General features: G+C 43.8%; 1 protein-coding gene across 6 annotated transcripts in view; it reads left to right on the top strand.

Annotated features, from left to right (window-relative positions):
- Positions 1-20,613, top strand: part of LOC146176259 (uncharacterized) — a 326,256-nt gene that overhangs the window by 134,064 nt on the left and 171,579 nt on the right. For all 6 annotated transcript variants that reach the window (XM_084582578.1, XM_084582580.1, XM_084582576.1 and 3 more), the window contains 14 exons: positions 379-543; positions 2,150-2,268; positions 3,135-3,342; positions 4,369-4,521; positions 5,682-5,846; positions 11,233-11,556; positions 13,431-13,583; positions 14,290-14,445; positions 14,532-14,633; positions 15,035-15,160; positions 16,490-16,588; positions 17,430-17,564; positions 18,853-19,017; positions 19,784-20,107. In XM_084582578.1, the coding sequence (XP_084438704.1) occupies positions 379-543; positions 2,150-2,268; positions 3,135-3,342; positions 4,369-4,521; positions 5,682-5,846; positions 11,233-11,556; positions 13,431-13,583; positions 14,290-14,445; positions 14,532-14,633; positions 15,035-15,160; positions 16,490-16,588; positions 17,430-17,564; positions 18,853-19,017; positions 19,784-20,107 (2,394 nt within the window). The remainder of the gene's footprint in view (positions 1-378; positions 544-2,149; positions 2,269-3,134; positions 3,343-4,368; positions 4,522-5,681; positions 5,847-11,232; positions 11,557-13,430; positions 13,584-14,289; positions 14,446-14,531; positions 14,634-15,034; positions 15,161-16,489; positions 16,589-17,429; positions 17,565-18,852; positions 19,018-19,783; positions 20,108-20,613) is intronic.

Here is a 20,613-nt window from a genome sequence, read left to right as displayed (position 1 = left end):
ATATGACACACTCTTAATTTCGTGCGTGGATATCTGAATATCATGCTGCTACTATAGGTAGCAGCATGTCAGGGGTTGAATTCTCATAGTAGTATTACTGTGAACTGTTGAATGGTAAGACATGGACAGATGACGAGTTTAAGGTTAATTTAAACCTTTCAAGAAATTTTCAGTGATCCCATCGCCTGCACTCCTAGACATTTTTGCATTTTGCTCCTGCCAGCACTTGAAAAATGTATGGCCTGTCGGCCTGCATTAGTAAAATAAATCAAGGCAGCATTGCTTTTTCCCCAGTTCATGCCAGTTTATGCCAGCTTAATTTTTTTTCACTGCATGCACTTGTCGGGTCATTGATGCCTGGTGTGTGTGTGTTTCCAGGAAGCGGTGACCAAGTGGGAGAAGTTGGCCAAGCAGCACGAGGCCTTTGACGCTCTCCTGGCCGAACTCGAGGAGTGGCTCAAGCAGCCCGAAAAGGAGCTTGACGAGATTGTTGATGCCAAGGCAGATTTGGCCTCTACGCAGGACCAGAAGAGCAAGCTTGAGGTATGTGTTGTCCGACAGCTAACTTGTTGGCTTTTGCCTAGTTCAAGCAAGCTGCCAGGAATTTTTTTCATTTGTTTATTTATTTATTTATTTAGTATTTAGAAAATACGGCAGGTCGTTGCAGTAGGTTTAAGTTGAAGGGTCAAAAACATGTTATCAGTACATCAAAAACAATGTTACTAAAAAAAAAACACTCAGATGCGCAATACAAACTATTAAGGTTACAAAATACTGATACAAAAATGCAAGACTGTGAAAATACAAAATATAAGCATGCTAAAACATGACCCTGAAAATAAACACTGTTAGGAATCCATCATGTCAAGAAGGATCAGCACTGGTTACAAGGTTTGGCTGCAACTTTGAAAGTGTTAATTCTAACACTGTAAGGCATTAGCGATTGTGCATGATGATTCCTTGTTTGACACATAGCGTTAGATGTAAGAAAGGGGTCAGAACCTGCGGACAGCTTATGATCTTTTGGTAACAAAAGCAGTTTTAATCATCGGATTTTCCGGCGCAGCTGTAAGGTTTGAATCCTGTAGTTTCTCATGAATACAGTTGGCGAGTCAGTTACACGATACTTTGAGAAACTAAAATGGATGGCTTTGCGTTGTATCATTTCAAGTGCTTCAATGTTACATTTAATGTAGGGTTCCCAGTCAGTGCATACATATTCTGGTTATGGTCTTATTATTAAAAAATAGGTCAATTTTTTAAGTTCTGGTGGGGCAAGTTTCAGTTTGTCTAAAAAAAGTACAGTTTACATTTGATACATGTTTGTTCCACCTTAGGTTTTTTGTTAGTAATTCCCCGACAGAAAGCAAGATAATCAAATGTAGAACAGATAGGTATTCTCAACTGGTGATGTCTTTATTGTTAAATTGGATTGAACTGCTGTTATAGTGCTGTTTGTTGTAGTAAGGGGAAGAGAAGTTATTGAATCTTGCAGCTTTGTGCGAACGTTCACATTTTATAAGTAAAGAGAAGACTCATGCTGAACACCTGAGCCGTAGCTCGAGGGAAGAGATGAAGGAGAGCATGAAAGGAGGCAGAGAGAAAGATGCGCCTTAGTTGCCGGCTGCAGATAATTTTGGTTTACTGGGGCTCGGGGAGTAAATTTCAACCTTTTAGTTGTAGCCACCAAATATTTTTTAAATTGAATTGAGTCACAGCTATTTCGAGGGCAGTAGTGTCAACTGCGCTTACACGCAAGTGACTTTAAAGCTTCAGGAGCCTGCAAGTTGCCGATCGAGTTGTTTTAAAACTCTACTTTTTACGTGATACTAAGTAGACATTTCTGCAATTTCTCAACAATTTATTGAGGTTGGGAAATGTTATTGAAGTATTGGATTTCCTTTATTTCAGTTTTACTAAATTTGCTCAGGCACCTCACACACTGTCTTTTGCCATTTGGTGCTCACTTAAAATGCGACAGAATAAACAGGGCTCAGTATTTGAAAGCAGGGCTTGTTGTGGAAGAGATCATTTGTGTGTTGTATCATAACCACTAAACACCTCAGCAAAATAAAATATTCTCAAGAGTGGGCACAACTAACACTGGCCCTTACGCATTTTCCTTTTGCGTGTTCCCTCTCGGAAACAGAATCTGAGTGACCGTATTGCCCAGCGAAGCAGCAGCATGGACGAGCTGGTGGAGTCTGGCGAGCGCCTTTACTCCCACACAGCACCAGATGGCAGGGAGACCATCCGACAGCAGCTCAGGTAGGCCGCATATATTCCTTCATTAAGATTCATTCTACTTTTACATCGTAGCAGAATTTTGAACAGCATCGGTTGTGAAAATAAATTGCCTAACGCTAAAAGTGAAGATTTGTGTTTCACGTCTTTGCCTCAGTTTGAGAAACGTGATTCACTCATCTTGGTATGCTAGTTCCGCTGGCACCATATAAGAAATTATGGGGGTACTTAAGCTCTGCCTTTTATGGTGTGACATGATAGCGTCAACCCTTTATAACCAAGCCATTTGAACTTGTCTGCGTAGCCTAAGGGTAACGTGAATGCAGCTGTTCTGGCAGACTGATTCTGATACTATCACCCTCCCTTGTAAAAGGAGCGACCCCAGTTGGTAGCTCTTGCCAAACGTAACGTCACACAACCCTATGGCCAGTCAATGCGCGGCCATGTCAGTTGTCATCGCCATGCTCGGAATTTTTCGCTCACAACGCAGGCGCTAACGTCAAAGCAGAATTTTCTGGTAAATGGGGCTCTCACATTAAAAGAAAGCAAAAAAGCAATACATGGAGGAAAAAAAGCTTATTTACGGCAATTTGAAAGCATGATGGTTGACTCGATTTATTTTAATACAACTTGCTGAGGTGCAAATGACTGCCGAGATGAAAATGCTTGTGTTGGGCTTTGGTGAAAAAGGAAAGTTTAGTTGTTTGATGTTGTGTAAACCCTTCATTGTTTTTTTTATGTATTCTTCCCCAGTGAAATCACTACAGACTCTAGATTAATTGACAGTGCTTAGGTAGTTTATGCATATCTGCTTCGTTGCAGACATGTGATTGTTGTACTTTGGTGAAAACGTTTGTCAGCTCCACCCAAGCAAAATTCTGTGCGTGCAGGCATGTCAAGGGCCGTTGGCAGAACTTAGTGGAGCGGTCGAGCGAGGCCCTGTCCGAGCTGGACCAGCGGCTGCAGCAGCTGTCGGGCCTCTCCCAGAGCCAGGACCAGCTGCGTCAGTGGATTGAGGATGTCAAGACGGCCCTGGACAGCTGCAGCCAGCCCCGGGCTACCCTCCAAGAGAAGAAAGCACAGCTGCAGACGCACAAGGTCTACATGAGCACGCTCTCTTTGCAGCAATGCCTGTACTTGGAACCTCCTCTGGGGCGAACAGTTTTGGTATTGACATGGCTGCTGTAACAGTCGACAGCTTTATTTTTTTCCCTAAGCGCTGCACGCTTTCCCTCACGGCTTCGAGGCGCCTACGTAAAGTTGGCTTCTCCTGCATGCTGCTAAGCTTGGTGGTAAAGTCTTTTAAAAAAAATTAAGAGCTTTGTGTTGTTAGTTCTTTTTTTTTTCTTTTTTTGCTGTAGAAAAACAAATTGGCTTGTGATCTCACCTAACGTGCGTGCGGCGATGCCATTTTGTGGGAAGTCGTCGCTGCGGCCAGACACACTTTACTATAGCCAATTTTTATCAAAAATATCTTTACTATAGAGGGGGAAAAATGTACAGTCGTCTATGGAAGATGAACTGGGACTTTGGTTTGATTTTACTATATCCGAGTTTACTATAGCGGGGTTCGATTGACATGGCTGCTGTCTTAGTGCATCATTACATCACTTTAACCTTTTAGCTGACTAAAACATCAGTCAAGTGAACCTTAAATTGAGTGCTCTTGGGAGTGGCTGGGACTCGCTATTGATGTGGCACGAGAAGTGAGGACCATTTCCTATACAGAGGGCCGTATGTTTAGTGGTAGTCGTGTGACGTTCGAGGTTCAGGATGTAAGCTATAAATTTAGACAATAGCTAATCTACAAATATGTTGAAATCAAAGCTTGTGATACAGGAGTAAGTACTGCTCTCGAGCGGCTTGCTGCACAGTTATTGCATTTGCTTTTTCGATTTGATTAAGAGCAAAGAGCAAAAAAATGTGGAAATTCTTTACAACGAACTGTCCGGGCAACAAGCTGTGTTGAGCTAAAACAAGCCTTATGCACATTTTGCTGCCTTGTTAAGATCACTGAGACTTACCTGCTAAGGCAAGGTTAACCACACTGGTGTACTACATTCTGGAACTTGTCACGAATTCTAATGTTCTTGACTGGAAATCTTGGCATGTGTTGCAACGCAGGTGGTTCACCAGGACATCTTGTCCCACCAGCCAGCTATTGACAGCATGTGCGAGCGTGCGCAGAACCTTTCAGCCACTGCTGGCAAGGACACCCTTGGCGACCACGTGCAGAGCACCAAGGCTGCCTACCAGGAGCTCTGTACAAGGTCACAGGCAAGTTGCCATCCGTTTTTCTTCCTCTTCATTCACACGGCGTCTCGCGTTACTTCCTACTTGCCAAATTTGGTCTGCATAGAAATCGCTTAGGTCCTTGCCATTTGCTTTTCTAATTTAATCATTTCATGTTTGAGGTCACAGCATGTGCTAATTCTTGCTTAAGATCGTTTGGCACCTCTGTCTCTGTTTTAAAACCTTGTTTGCCTCACGGGTGGCATGAACAGGAAGGATACCAGAAATGTCACGTGATTTTGCATTATGTCGCATCATTTTGTTTCTCACTTAGCATCCATCTACTTGTAAAGTTAACGGTTAGTTTGCGATAGGGATGCTAACCGACTGCATACATGCCTCTAATTGGATCCAATTTTATGCCGTTAATTGTATGTGTAGGTGTCCACCAATGTGTGAGACAGATACTACGCCTTCCCTTTTCTCAAAACCACAATTTTCATCTCGAGGAAGGCATACATTTCCAAACTCTTTGCCAGTGTCTGAATGCTCAACTGCCAATCAAAACCATGCCAAACCATCCAAACAGTGGTTTTGCCCGTCCTAATTGGTTTGAGCGGAGTGGAATCCTGGCTAATTTTTATTTTTGTCAGTTACTAGCTGTAAAAATAAACTTCTTTGGAATACTGTGTGTTTTAGTTTGTAGTGCAGTGTAATGTAGTCAAGTTTAGTTAAGTTTTGTGGGATAGTAGAACTTTTGGTGCGCTGCCACCAACAAGTATAAGTTTTATGGGATAGTAGAACTTTTGGTGTGCTGTCACCAACAAGTAGTGGATATTAACATCTAGTAAAGGTTCCATTGTATCTCTGAAATCTTGGCATGCTTTATATAATCACAGATGACAGAAGAACTTTGCTGATCTATCTAGTGTTGCAAACAAGCTCATTATGAGCATTGCTGAGTTTGATAGCACATGAAAATTTGTGCGTTAACAATCTAGTGTTTTAGGCTGCAATGCATGTGTACTGGGGCAAAACAGAAATTTGAGTGCGTTGGTGCAAGGTTTTGGAAATGCTATTGCTTTCAGTGCTTTTGAAGTGTTGACAAGAGCCTATGGGAACTAAGGAAGAAGACTGAGTAGTTGTCCAGTAAGCATTAGCAGTGGGTGTAATAAGAGGGCTGAGGACTTCCCTTGTGTGCACAGGGTCTGACTGGCCAGTTGACATCTGCGGTAGAGGAGCACCAGAAGCTGGTGGACAAGGTGATGGCCTTCCAGGACTGGATCCAGAGCTTCCAGGACCAGCTGCAAGAACACAAGGACACCACGGGCGAGAAGAAGGCTATTCAGGGACGTCTCGAGCAGCTTACGGTGCGCGATGACCTTTCCTCACATCTCGGGGAGCAGGACAGCTTGCACTGCCTGCTGGTGGGGAGTTATAGTACTCCCCACCTCAGTATTCATATTCTTGTGGTTCTCAATGCTTGCACTGACCTCGTGGATGGGAATGAACACTTGGTTCTTGACAGTGCTGCAGCCCAAGTCATGAATCGTGATTTTGTGCTCACAACCAATACCACTCATTTTCGCATCTATGGCCTTGTTTGCGAACAGAGAGCTGCATTACAGCAGAAAGTCATCTTTTACACGGGATCCTTGACAGGGGCTTGCGAAAATTGTGATGCAAAAGTTTGGAATTGCAATTTAATCTGTTTTGTGAATCCACTTAATCCACTTTTTAGAAAGTGTATTGCAAGAATACATGCTTTGATGTCACAAAAACTGGACATAGTCAGTGGAAATCTCAAGTAGTGAAGTTCTTTTTTAGGGCAAAAAAGAAATACTCTTCGCACTAGTCTGTAAGAGTGTTACTAGCTGTAGGAAACACGAGGTTAGGTGCATTCGGTGAAGTGTAGCTGTTTTCTTAAGGTTGTATATGTATCTGTATATATTTTTGGCTTACTTTGTGTTCTATGACATATGTTTACTCTAGTTTTTCCAAACAGCTGTACCTTTTTCAAGAGCGGATACGACATGCCTTCTTACGAGTTGCATGAAGAATGCTACAGCAGCTTACAGGGCCCAGCCAGAAGCCCAACACATTCGTCTAAAAAGACTCGATCGAACATTGAAATTTTATGTTCCACGTGATATTCCGCGTCATCAGGCATGCTTACTACATAGACTTCGTTTAAATGTGGCTTTCACGCGCAAGTACTTGCATTTAATTGGACAGGTGGACTCGCCGGAATGTTCAACTTGTGGCATCCCAGAGACTGTGGACCATATATTATTGGTGTGCCCAGTGTATGCGGGCGAAAGAAGTGTGCTAGCCGTTTCCTTGAAGCGTTTGGACAAGAGGCCTTTGTCGGAGGAACTGCTGCTGGGCACTTGGCAGGACAAGGGGAAGGGTGTACAGGCAGTGCATGCTGTTTGCCGTTTTTTGTGCGCCAGCGGGCTTGAGTCGCGCTTGTGAGGCAAGCTACTGTGTCTGTATATATATTTCATATGCCTTCTCCCACATCGTCACCCATCATGATCTTCTTTCTTCTCCCCTTCCCCTTCCCCAGTGCAGAGTAGCAGGCCAGATTTCAATTATTCCGGCCAACCTCTCTGCTTTTCCTTTCAATAAATCCATCTATCTAGTTTTTCCAGAACGGTGCAGCGCAACTTGCGACTTCGCGAAAAAATGATCTTTACACACAGTTTTGTCATTTTGTGTGAATATTGAAATTTTTGAATACGAAGTGAATGTGAATATGGAAAAAAAAATACCTTCATTAATCAAATCGAATATTGAATACCTGATCAGTGAAAAAGAAAATGAAGAATTAATGACTAGCATTGTTCATTTTGTTTATTTCAGAATTCACATCATATTTGCAAATAAAATTAAACTAGAATTGTTGAGAAGTCTATACGCTACTGAAAAAAGATTTTGTACACCAGTTTCTTGTACAGAAAGGACGTGCATGGAGCCAGGCAGAGCTGTCACATTGCTGCTGAATACAGCAAACCCTCGTTAATTCGGACTTAAGAAACTAGAGAAAATGTCGGAGTTAACTAAACGCTTAAATTATTGAATGGGCATGAAAAAACTGCCTAAAACCATTTGCATCCCAGTAATTTTATGTGACAAACTCCTTTTACGATGGATACCTACATTTGAGATGAAAGCAAAGTAAGAATGACGTTTTTTTCCTGGTCTCGTCAAGTGTTCCGCTTTGTGCACACTGTTGGGAAGGCCCGCTTCACTGCTTCACTGCACAGCCCACATGGCCAAGCATTGCAGCAAAGCGCACAGTGCGAGGAAAGTGCGGTGGATTCGGAAATTTTCGGTGTAATCGGTAGCTTTCGAATTATTGGAAATTTCGAATACCAGTTTTTTGAATACGAATCGAATAACAAACATATTCAATTTGTATTCGAAATTTCGAATATTCGCTCACTCTTCAGTTCAGTTCAGGCGTTCAGTCGTGTCCGACTCTTCGTGACCCTATGGACCATGTCACACCACGCTTTCCGGTCTCTCACTAGCTTCTTAACATCACATAGCTTCATCTGCAATGCCTCGAGAATGCCATCTAACCATCGCGTTCGCTGCCTGCCCCTTCTCCGGCGACCCTCAACCTTTCCCAACATCAAATCTTTCTCCAGCGACTCCTCTCTTCTCATCAGATGACCAAGGTAGCTGAGCTTTAACTTTAGAATTTGACCCTCCAATGAGCAGTCAGGGTTTATGGTCGACAATATCGACTGATTTGATTTTCTGGCAGTCCAAGGAACTCTTAAGAGTCTTCGCCAGCACCACAATTCAAACGCGTCAATTCTTCGGCGGTCAGCCTTTTTCACAGTCCAACTCTCGCATCCATACATCACAACTGGAAAGACCATAGCACGGGTTATACAGATCTTGGTTGGCAGACTAATGTCTCTGCTCTTTACTAGGCGGTCAAGGCTAACCATTGCTCTCTTTCCCAGAAGCAGGCGTCTCCTAATTTCATGGCTGCAGTCTCCTTCCGAGGTAATCTTGGCGCCCAAGAACAGAAAATCTGTCACAGCTTCCACTTCTTGTCCATTGATGCTCCAGGACTTGATAGGGCAAGACGCCATGATCTTCGTCTTTTTAATGTTCAGTTTAAGCCCAAACTTCTCACTCTCTTCTTGTACGCGCATCAGAAGTCTCTTGAGTTCCACTTCACTTTCTGCCATTAAAGTGGTATCATCCGCATATCTAAGGTTGTTGATACGTTTTCGAGCAATCTTCACTCCAGCTGAAGACTCGTCCAGACCGGCCTTCCTCATGATGCACTCTGCATATAGGTTAAATAGGCAGGGCGACAGTATGCAGCCTTGCCTCACCCCTTTCTCAATCGGAAACCAATCAGTAAGACCATGCCCAGTTCTGACTGTGGCCTCTTGCCCTTCATAAAGGTTCCTGAGGAGACAGATGAGGTGAATTGGAACTCCCATCTCTTGGAGAGCTTTTCACAATCTGCTGTGATCTACGCAGTCAAACGCTTTCGCATAATCAATAAAGCAGAAGTAAATGGGTTTCTGGAACTCTCTTGCTTTTTCCATGATCCAGCGAAGGTTGGCAATTTGGTCTCTAGTTCCTCTGCCCTTGCAAAACCCAGCTTGCACGTCCGGAAGCTCCCGATCCACATACTGCTGCAGCCTACCTTGCAGGATTTTTAACATCACCTTGCTAGCATGCGAAATAAGCGCGATCGTGCAGTAGTTGGAACAATCTTTGGCACTGCCTTTCTTTGGAATGGGGATGTAAACTGACCTCCTCCAATCCTGTGGCCACTGCAGGGTTGTCCAAATCTTTTGACATAATGTATGCAGTGTGTTAAACGCGTCGTGGTTGAGGTTTTGAAGCAACTCAGCTGGAATACCATCAATTCCGCTAGCTTTGTTCTTAGCAAGGCTGGCTAAGGCCCATTCAACTTCACTCTTCAGGATGCCCGGCTCGAGATCAGTAATCACAACCGTCCTATGTTGGGTTTGCACATCCGGGTCCTTCTTGTACAGTTCTTCTGTGTATTCCTGCCACCTCTTCTTTATCTCTGAGGCTTCAGTGAGGTCCTTGCCTCGTTTATCCCTTATCACACCCAGCTTAGCACAGAAGCTTCCTTTGATATCTTTGATTGTCTTATACAGAGCTCTTGTGTTCCTTAATTGGCTGTTATCCTCAACTGCTTGACACTGTATGTTCAGGAAGGCATTCTTATCTCTCCTTGCTATTTTCTGAAAATCCGCATTGAGAACCTTGTATCTTTCTCTTTCCCCCATACCTTTTGCCATCCTCCTTTCCTCAGCTATTTGCAAAGCCTCCCCCGGCCTGGTGCTCGGCTTTTTCAGGGGTGTGCGTTTGGGAGAAGCTCCGTAAACCCCGCTGCGCGCCCCTCCTCCGCAGTGGGCCCAAACCCAGTTTCGAACCTCGCAGCCTGCAAAGGTGGTTCTGTTTGTCTTGCAAAGGTACTTCCTTTGACCCTCACCTGAAGTGCTCCCTTAGAGCCTCAGCTGCAGCAGTCCTAAGGCTCTAAGGGAGCACTTCAGGTGAGGGTCAAAGGAAGTACCTTTGCAAGACAAACAGAACCACCTTTGCAGGCTGCGAGGTTCGAAACTGGGTCACTCACTCTTACTAACATTCTTTTTACGCCAGGTACAGTCTCTGTCAAAGACTTGAACCCGAAAGATTTTTGTTTAAGCCACAAGTGGAGCTGTCATGGCACAATTAAAGCCAAAGGGCTTTGAAATGCTAGCAGGCTGTTTGTTATCGCAACTCTCTCTTAGCATTTGAGGACTCTTTGGTCTTTAACGGTGCCATGATGGCGCCATTTGCGTCTGAGACAGAAATGCTCTGGCTTCAAAATTTTTGGCCTAGACTGCATTGAAAGAGCAGTGCTTTGACATGGTACCTTGAATAGACACACAAGCTTTCACTGTGTAGAGAAACAGCTTTGGCTCTCAATGCTTCTTTCATGCCAAATGTGTGGTGCACTTTCTTGCAGTGCAATGTTAAGTGCAGTGTAAACTTCTCAGCCCTATAGAATATTATCAAGGGACGACGACGACAAAGTGCTGTGCTCGTGTGTGGAATGTGGAGAATGAAGTTTAGAAAATCTAAAAAAGTTCTGAGTAAACCAGTAGTGCACTGTCGAGGGCTTCAATTTAATTTCTGCAGCATAGATGTGGATGCGTTCTCTTGTGACTTTTGCGCACTTTCTTTTTTTTTTGTTTTCAAAACTCCGTTCACCCCTTTCTTTACTGCACATTTCAAGTGTACACTTCCAGTGAGACATGTGTCATGCTCTCCCACTTTGGGGGTGATATGACACGCAACTGTGGCTCACACGATTCCCTCACCAACATCCTTTATTCCCCTGCATTATTCCCATCCTATCTGACCTTTCTCCCCATCGTCACACACCTAGTGCCTACCTGTGTTCATGCTTGCAACTACGGGGTTCACAGAGCCCCCTCCCGCAACCCAGGTATCATAAACCATGGGCCAATGTTGTAACTGTTACGGCAGTGCCTGCCCCTACATAGGGCCAGTGCGCTCCCAACATAACGCAATATAGGACCAATTTTTAGCTAACTGGGAATACTTCTCACAGCTAGGTCTATTGCAGCAGATGCTTTCATTCTGGGACCGTCCCATCAGTATATTTTCTCTCTTCATAACCTGTCCAGCCTAGATCTGCCTTCAGCGCACGGTGTAAATGAGCGGTATGAAAACCTGCAGGAGCTGATCGAGAAGAGCAAGGAGGGAGAGGTGCTGCTGTCCCAGGTGCGTGAGCAGAGCCAGGTAGTGTCGGCCCGCAGCTCCCCGCAGGGCCAAGGGCTGCTGTCGCGGGAACTGCAAGGCCTGCAGGAGCTCCTGGGCAAGACGCTCACCTCTCTGCAAGAGGCCAGGCGCAACCTGGAGAACACGCTGCAGCAGTGGGGGGCCTACGAGTCGCACCTGGCATCCCTCACCCAGTGGCTGTCTGACACCGAGGCCGAGCTTCGTATCCCACAGATGCCGGCAACGCTCGCCGACAAGGAAGCTCTGTCGGCCCGTGGAAAAGTAAGTGCACGATTGGTTCTTACACTGATGGTCGCAAAAGTCCAGCCTCTGATCTGAAAATTCAGTATGTTACTTTCCTTGAATTTCTAGGAACACAGGAAACCTGAGGTCTCCAGCAACATTAAAGACTGTCTCTTGCTAAGCTGCACAGTGATACAGTGCAATCTTGGGTGATGTAGCGCTTTGTGGAGTGTATTGTACTACAGCACAGTGCACTATAGGATGCTTGCTCTAGTTGTACTGCTGCTTAAGTTGCATCAATTTAACTTTGAAAGCTTTGTTACTGTTGTGGAGAGCAAGACTCTACACTTAGTATTATGTAGCTTAGTGCAACACAGTGTTGTGTACAGTTGTGTGCAATTTAAAGTGTGCTGTCATACTGCATTGTATAGCGGAATCATTAAAGCACGTTTGTAACAATAGTGGCATAGTAACTGAGGTTGTGTTTCCTCTACAGAAGCTAAGTCACTAAAGGTTCTTTTAGTTAATAAGGTTTAACATATGAAAGCAACACGACTCAGTCTGTAAGGGATGCTATAGAGGAGGGCTGCAGAAATTTGGACTTCACATGGTTCTTTAACATGCACTCATATTGCACAGCGCATGGGCGTCTTGATCTTCACCTCCATCAAAAAGCAACCTTAGCAGCTGAGATAGAACCCATTTTTTTTAAATCAGCAATCAAGTGGCTTAACCACTGTGCCACTGCAGCTGTGAACTGAGGACTTCACCACAGGGGTGTGCTGAAATGCATTAATTCAAACTGCTGGTTTATTCATTTTGATGTTTTGTTCTCTTCGACGTTGAATATATTAAAAAGGTTCTTCCCGTTAATTTGAATTCCACATATCGCAAACAAACTTCCGGTTTCTTTTAAATCTAAATTCTTTAGAGTCGGATTTGATTTGGTGGTAGTGCATTGCTGTGCAGAGTAAAGTGCTGTCATTAAGTTAAATGTATACACCTCATAAAGCCCACTGCAAGGTACTGCTACAGTTACTTTAGAATGAACATTAGCATCAAGAGAGGATGCTTTGATTGCAGTTGCTGTTCACATTTGATCATTATCAGGGTATGAATGATGTAGTAATCAGCGGGCATGTTGCTTTAGGAAGCAACTAGAATGGGTGAAAGGTATTCTTGCTTCTAGATTACAAATAAGCGTATCTATTACCATTTTTTTATACGTATATCAAGTTTTTGATTCATCAGTCTATTTCAGTATATTTGGGTCCTAATGTGCTTTAATGCATGTTGTAAACTGCGTTATACATTATTAACTTATCATTTAGTTATATAGTGTGGCTATGGATATTATCACATGATTTGTGTACGGCACTATGAAAGTCATTTTAAGCATCAGTGTCTTTTACACCCTAGCATGTACAGCTCGTTCGCTCGAAAAGTGACAGTCAGCGGCAGCATGTAGTGTCTGTCAAGAAAAAATAGGGTGTACAGTTAAGTTCCGTCTTTATGTGTATGATGCCATAGCGTTAATGGCTCCCATTTGTTGGCTTCCTTTGCGGTTCCTCGTTCGCATACATGCGCTTTCCTTAGAAGTAGGGTGGACACTTAAGCCGCGCTAGCGCTCCTACTCTTATGGCAAAGCTTAAGCATCATCCTGATTTTTATCATACAGAAACCTGCAGTTATGCTTTCCCAGACTTGTGAGTCTCTGCTGGAGGACAGCTGTCATTTGTGCTTAATGGCGTTGGTTTATGTGTAGGTATGTTTCTCACTTCTACTGATTAATAGCTTACTGTGCACCTTATTTTTTCAACTCGAATCCACTATTTCAGTATTGCACATTCCAAGTTTGGAGACTTTCTACATTCAATGAAACCTCATACATATGTGACACTGTTTTCATGCAGGAGCTGCGAAGTAAGATTTCGGAGAAGCAGAAGAGTGTGGACAGCTTCATCGACGAGGCCCACTGCCTTCTCCAGCTGTCTGGTGTTGAGCTTGTCCGGGCGCAAATGTCACAGTGCAATGCCAGATACCAGTCCCTGGTGGCAACTATAAAGGTATACTCAGCCAGCTACCTCCTTGTCTCACTGTACCTTCTTCATGCAAGTTATATGGGATAGTGTCAGTTCGTGCTCTAGAAATGTTGCCCGCTTGATAATGTTGGGCTTTGCGTAGTCCTCACTTCTTGCTGTGTTCAACTCTTTTGGTTTCAAGAGCAAGTTATCCCATGGGGCGCAATTTTGTTTTCACGCCAAACTCTAAATCAGTCAGAAAGAACTGTGTGCTGACGGTGATGCATTGACGTGGGTCCACTGCTCATGGCAGCTTGTTATTTTATACTTGAGCTCCTGACAGTTTTTCATCCATGCTGCCTACGTATAGTACTTTCTTTTAAATTGTTCTTGCCCCATGCATCTCTGGATTCTTAGTCTTTTTAGCCATTTTTCTGTGCTAAAGGAGTCGCTTTGTTCACATTTTGTGTTCTTGAGCTGTTTCCCTGTGTGTAGATTTTTTTGTTTTTGAACAGTATTTTCAATTTACTGAGCCGCAAGTATTCTCGCTTTGTAGTTAAGCTGGAAACTTCACATCATTGTGCCTTCCCAATAACATTGACGGAAAAGATGTTCATTTGAATGCCATCCAACTTTGATTATGGGTGTTTTGTGCATGTAATTGTTTAATCGTAAAGCTGAAGATGCTGTACTGTGGTAAATTTGTGGCTGCACTTGCAAACTTGCATTTCCTTCCAATTCGGCTTCCCAGGATTTGGCTGCTCGTTGGGAAGGAATGGAGAAAGACCAGCGGGAGTACGAGAAGGCCATGGCTAGCTGTAATGCTTGGCTGAAGGAAGCGGAACAGTCACTGAGCCAGATCCAGAGTGACTCCGCGGCACCTGAAGAGAAGCTGACTCGACTTGAGGTGAGATGGCCTTAGCTACAGCCCGAGTGAATTCTCATGTGCCTAGAAGTTTGCATAACCCCTTCTTGGGATGTTTGCGCTTGTAGACGCTGATTGTAGGCAAGGTCCATGGCCAGCAACAGCTCAACCTGGCATCTCGCCTTGGAGAACATCTCTACCAAGACACTGCCGCTATAGGCAGAGATCAGGTATAGTACCCTCCTCCCTTTCTTTTTTCTTCCTATATACTTTGTTCTTGAGTTGTACCACCTCAGTCAGATTTACAAAAGTCTAGTCCATCCTTGAGCTTGGCTTTAGAGAAGTGAATAAATCGATAAAATAACCTTTATTTGACATCAGTAATATAGCAGCAGGGCTAAAGAGTATATAGCTTCTTTGAATATGTGAAACTGGAGATAGCTGAGTTATGTTAATTAAGTGACAGGCACATAATGTAGAGTAGTTTCGATGGCTGCTCTTACTCCTGTCAAACATGGTGCCTAGTGATTTAACACTGATAGTGTCAAAAGGCGTTAAGTTTTGGAAAAAACTTTATAGCAAGGGGTGTGAGCATTTCCTGCCTGGAAATGGGTGCCGAAATTTGTTTCAGGTGCGGCTCGAGCTCCGGGAGCTGCACGAACGTTGGGATTCCCTGGAGTCCAAGATCGCAGAGCTGCAAAAGCAGCTGCAGCTGCAAAGTCATGCTCGCAGCAGCTTTGTTGATTCCTTGGGCCAAGTAAGTGCAGCTCAGTTTATAAACTCCTCATTGGTGGAACTATGAACTACCCGAGGCGTTCGAAAAGTAATGCTCGTCATTTGTATGACCTTGCATGCCTTCTTTGTACCTGCTCTTTTCCTTCACAGTACCAACACGGGCAAAAACACCTGCACTCTCACAAGCCTGAGAACAAAAGAAGTGATTGCTAAATTTCACAGGACTATACTGCCCTCTCTTTGTCACAGTTCTTACTTGGGATCATCTAAGTTTCATCTTTAATTTTCACGGATCTATATTTCAGAGTGACAAGAGAGTCGTTCCTGCCATGAAGACATGGCTTCACTATTAGGAAATAGGCCGATACAAAAAAGGCATACATGCCCTGGTTCAGTGGGGGCACAAAGCCATACCACTTGATGGAGATAACATTTAAAAATAATATAGGTGTGGCAGATATTCAGCTGTATGTCAATTTCATAAATTTTGAGTTATGGTGAGTGTCATTACATTTAGGACACTCACCCTTGTACATCATAGCGGTGGCACATGAAAAACTAGGAGGCTTGGCTACAACTTTGTTAAGACACTCAGCGAACCCCATGGGTAATAATTTATGTCCTCCATTTTTTCTCCTTCTTCTTCTTCTCTTCTTCCTCCATCCATGTATCTTTCTTTTCCTCTTCTCTTTCTTGGCTTGGCTCCACGTTTGGCTTGCCTTTACGGGGTTCCTCCTTTCCATTTGGGTGCCAAGTCAAGGCAGGCAAGACAAGGAAGAACTGCAAGGGGCTTCAATTACATGTCTCCAGATGGGCAGTCTTTAATGGCTTTCTTCATAAAAAAAACAAATTAATGGTTAATGGATGGAGAAGCGATAAATTTTTACTGCTCAATGTTTAAGAGAGAGAAAATATTTTGCGCCAATTTGCCTCTATCATATATTGTTTCTTGATGGTGCAAAACACAGGGACGCAGGGACATGGAAACGATAAGACCAGCAACTTGTTCTGGTGTTTTTATGCGTCTACGTGTCCATCTTTTGCGTCATCAAGGATTGCTTTATACTATAAACAGTTCAGAAGAGCGTGTTGTCGGGCTAGTTGGTTCTGCATAGTATATAAGAGAAATGCGCAATAACTTAGCAGGACACAGGATCTGTCTAGTTATTGCGCATTTCTCTTATATACTATAAATAACTTAGCGCAAACCAAAGTTCTCTCGCCTCTTGCAAAGAATACATCGCCTCTTATTCTTATTAATGGACAAAATGTTGAATTTGGGGCACACAATCTTGTGCGTTGCTGTTTTATCGCAACAACTGTTGTATCTCGACATTTTTTTGCTCCCTAGGTCCAGATGTGGCTTGACAATGCTGAAAAAACTGTCGCTGAAGCAAGAGACAAGCTTCCAGCCCTCCAAGAAGCACAAGGTCGTCTACACTCTCTCAAGGTAGTCATCAGTACTTTTCACGTATACTATCGTCATGTGTTGCTGAAAGGTGGTGCAGTGACAGACGCTTGCAGTTTAATTTGGTCATTAGTTTCACCTGAGAATGAGTGCAGAATTAGCCCTAGCTGAACCAATGCTAACACAAGACACAAAACAAACAAAATTTTCTTGTAGTTGCAGTTGTTGCAAAAGCAGAAATTGCACAAAGTAGGCAGTACGTTGGTCTGTGCTGCTCGTCATACTTGCAAAATAATTTGAAATTTGGGCTTGGCGGTGAGAAGTAGTTTTGATGCGAGGATGGCATCACTGTATTCAGTAGACATTGTTGAGTTATATTTTTGTTGCTATTTGGGAGTGGGAAAACTCATTGGAGTAAAGAAATTAAAAAATTAAAATAAAACCCAGCCATTTTCACCATACTTATCAAGTTACCCTGGCATACCTTGAATGTCATTTGGTAAGGTGTGGTCACGTGTCGGAAGTACTATCACACTGCAGTGCACAAGGTGTGTAAGGAGCTCTGTTCTCGGAGCAGCAGGAGTCTACTGGTTCTAGAAATTGGTGCTTAGCCATAAATGCAAAGAACAAAGTAGAGCTTATGTTTAAGCAAGTTGAGTGCTGTAGGTGAGAGTGTATTGATTTGTTGCAACGCAGAAACCTTATTCGGTTTACTTCAGATGTGTCGTAAATGTTGAACACAATAGTACACCGGGCCTTAGTTGGTATCATAGCATACCTGGCTACGTCTATGATGCTGTCGGAGATTGTTGTCCGCAAACGTTTTATAATTATTGTGTGGTCGTATGAAATGTATGAAGCTCGTCTTTGTAATAATTTGCAGCTGCTGCAGCAAGAAGCAGTGCTACAAAGACGGCAGCTCGATTCACTGGAAGAAGCGTCACGAGGTGATGCGTCATCTAAGGAAAGCCTCGAAGCTACATCGACCCGCCTCTCCATTATCACCGAAGAGCTGAAGGTGCGTACTTCTAGCATGCCACGGTGCTCAGAATATCGGCATCAGATGAAAGATGGAGCAAAATAACTGAAATGCAAACATTTGCACAAAAACATCAGCTGCTAGAGACAAAATACTACAGGCATTATTCATTTTTCCGCCATTACAACACCGAAGTAAGAATTGTGTTTGCTAGTATTCAATCTTGCTTGGTTAAAACCTTGTTTTGTTTTTGTTTTTTTCATTTTAATTGTCTCATTTAAGTTTTGTTTGATGCTGGTGGTACCTACTTAGAGGGGTCTAATTTCAGTCCTGGGCTAATGGGAAACAAATAAATAAGGAAGTCATTAAATAAATGAATAAGGGAAGCGAGCTAATGCCAGGAAAAGCAAGCAGTTTTTGTATTTTTTGTTTGCTGCACTTTCTGGCCTTGTGAAAATAGTAACTAACGACCTCGTTGGGGTGGAAACTCTGCCAACCAAGTAGTCTGGCATGGTTGTTATCCCCTGCTGCACATTCCTGGCTGTTTATGTTGTATAAATGTGACCTAGTCTTGGGACTGCTAGGCAGCATCAGCAGCAGCAGGCAAGCTCACAGAAGTTTCGCTGTTGAAAAAGAAGCTGTTTTCTCTGAATGATTGCTTGATGTGCGACAAGAGATTTTTAAGGTGAGCAAAGTGATTGCTAGTTGCTAAAGCAAAGTGTTGTTGAAGTTCAACATAAAACTCTTTCACAAAAGTTTGTTTTGCTTCATGCGGCACATGGGAACAACTCAGTTATGTGGGAGATCTTGACTTTTCGTTTGGCGCGGAGAGGCTGTGCTGTAATCTTACCGTAACTATTTCTTCTGTGGCCTCTGTCCTTTCTGCTACGCCTTTAAATATTTTGAAACTGTTGGTTTATTTATTGTGTTGTGCTGGAAAAAGAAATGCATGCATGCCCTATAAAAAGGTTGAGCCACCTCCGCTGCTTCCTTATCTTCCTTTCACCTTTGTTTAACTGAATGGGGTCCCATTTTTAGAAGGCCTGACCCAAGTTTCGAGACGTAAACCAGACACCCCTTGCGCCACGCTGCCGTAAACGAAACAAAGAAAACAGTTGAAAGATGCACTTAACCAGGCATTTGTTGTACTAAGTTGGCTAAAAGGAAGCAAAAATAAGGGAGAGAAGTAATCGAAAGCTGCAGTTAAAGGTTTAGTTTCGTCGGCGGGTGCTGGTACTCCTTTTCGTTCTTACTTCTGCCTCAGCTGTAGGTTTTTTTCGCATTCGTTGTGTGTGCTGATCGAACCCCCGCCCCCTGCATTTCGCAGGCGCTGCTGGCGAGCCTCGAGAAGCTGTCGGCACTGGCACAGGAGCAGCGGGAGCGGAAGGAGCAGCTCGCCGCCTGGCTGGAGCAGATGCGCGAACGACTCGACCTGTGCCGCGACGTCACTGGAAGCCGACCCGTGCTCAAGACCCGCCTCGACAAGCTTCAGGTGGTGTGCCTGCTCTCGACAACTTCTCCACTTCTTGTTGCTTGTGTTCTTAGTTTGTGCCACACAATAGCCGTGAAGTGGTCAGGAGGCAGTTTTATCATGTCTTTTCCATTTGTTTTTTTAGCTTTTCATTCTTGACAGCTTCTAGGTGGCCTTGGACGACTCTCTTTATGTTATTGGAGATCGCAGGCTGTCATTGGCTGGCTTATTTTCATTTTTGTTTTGTTGTTCTAGAAGAGAGTTTTTCACGAGTGTTTTAAGACATCGAAAAATATAAATAGCATACAGCAGGCTCAGCACCACTGGCACGACACTTGTGGTACCAAGCCTGTGCTGGCACTGTTGAGAAGCGAGGGGAAAAGTGTTTGAGAAATGTAAATGGTGGCCTTGATGACATAAAGTTCTTTGGTACCTTGTTAGTCCCATAGGGTAGCTATGACCTGAAGTATGGCTTTGGAAGTTTTGTCTGCTCTTTGCTATGCACCCTTGATGTAAAATATGAAGGCAGATGAGTTCATTGACTGTTGTGGTTAAAGAACTGTGTGCACTTGATCTCTCAAGCATCTGCACCCCAATCTTTTGCTTGACAACTTTGACGTGGCATCATTTGCTTTGTACAGCACTGCATATTAAACGAGGTTGAAACAAAGATGCGCATGACCATTGTATTTGTTTTCAGTGTTACATGATACTAGAAGGTGGCCAAATGTATCAATAACCAGTGCTCACCATTCGCGTTTTTGTTGTTGTCGTCGCATCATCCCAGGAACTGGAAAAGCTGCATCCCGAAGGGGTGTGCAAAGCCCAGGCCCTTGCCAAGTGCACGGCCTCACTTGTGACGCTGCTGACATCGCGCGAGCGCTCCTCCTTGGAGCAGGAGAGCGGCACGCTGGAAAGCGCGGTGGCGCGGCTGGGCACGGAGGTGGAGCAGGCGCGGCATGCGCTATCAGCGCAGCTGCGCCTCTGGGATGCCTACGAGGAGCACTACGAACGACTGCTGGGCTGGTTGCAGGGTGCAGAGCAGACTGTGCAACAGTTCGCCCTACAGGCCACCCTCGACGAAAAGAACCAGCAGCTGGACAAGTTCCAGGTACTCGGCCACAATGTGGTTCCTTGGAAGTGAACAAGCAAAAACAAGATGTCTTTCTTTTATTGTTTGGGGGAAGTATTCTGTAATATGTTTCTATCCATGGCTGGCAAAGTGTGAAAGGAAACGTGGACAACACACAGAAAACGACATGGGCAGGTGCTACATTTTTCTGTATGTTGTCTGTATTTTCTTTTGTGCTTTAACAGCTATGCATTTCAACCAACTTGCGCATTGTTCATAGCTGTGAATATTGACTAAAATAGCTTGTGTTGACATATGGTTGAGCCAGGCCATGTTGACACGTGTAATTTATTTATTTGTATATACTGCAGCCCCTTAATGGGACTAATGCAGGAATGGGTTGAACAAATCTGTTGTAAACTTCATACAGAAACAAATAAACAAAAAAATAAATTGACACGAAGTAAGGTAGAGGGCAAAAGAAAACTCAGATTGTCATAGCAGCAACACAGGGATGCAGCACCAAAATTGAATGCAGCAATAGC

The sequence above is a fragment of the Amblyomma maculatum genome, chromosome 10, assembly GCF_055883805.1.
Source record: "Amblyomma maculatum isolate TAMU_Amacu chromosome 10, ASM5588380v1, whole genome shotgun sequence".
In the NCBI taxonomy this organism is placed as follows: Eukaryota; Metazoa; Arthropoda; class Arachnida; order Ixodida; family Ixodidae; genus Amblyomma; species Amblyomma maculatum.
The sequence above is the reverse complement of the archived record's forward strand: the minus strand, read 5'-3'. Positions and strand labels throughout refer to the sequence as shown.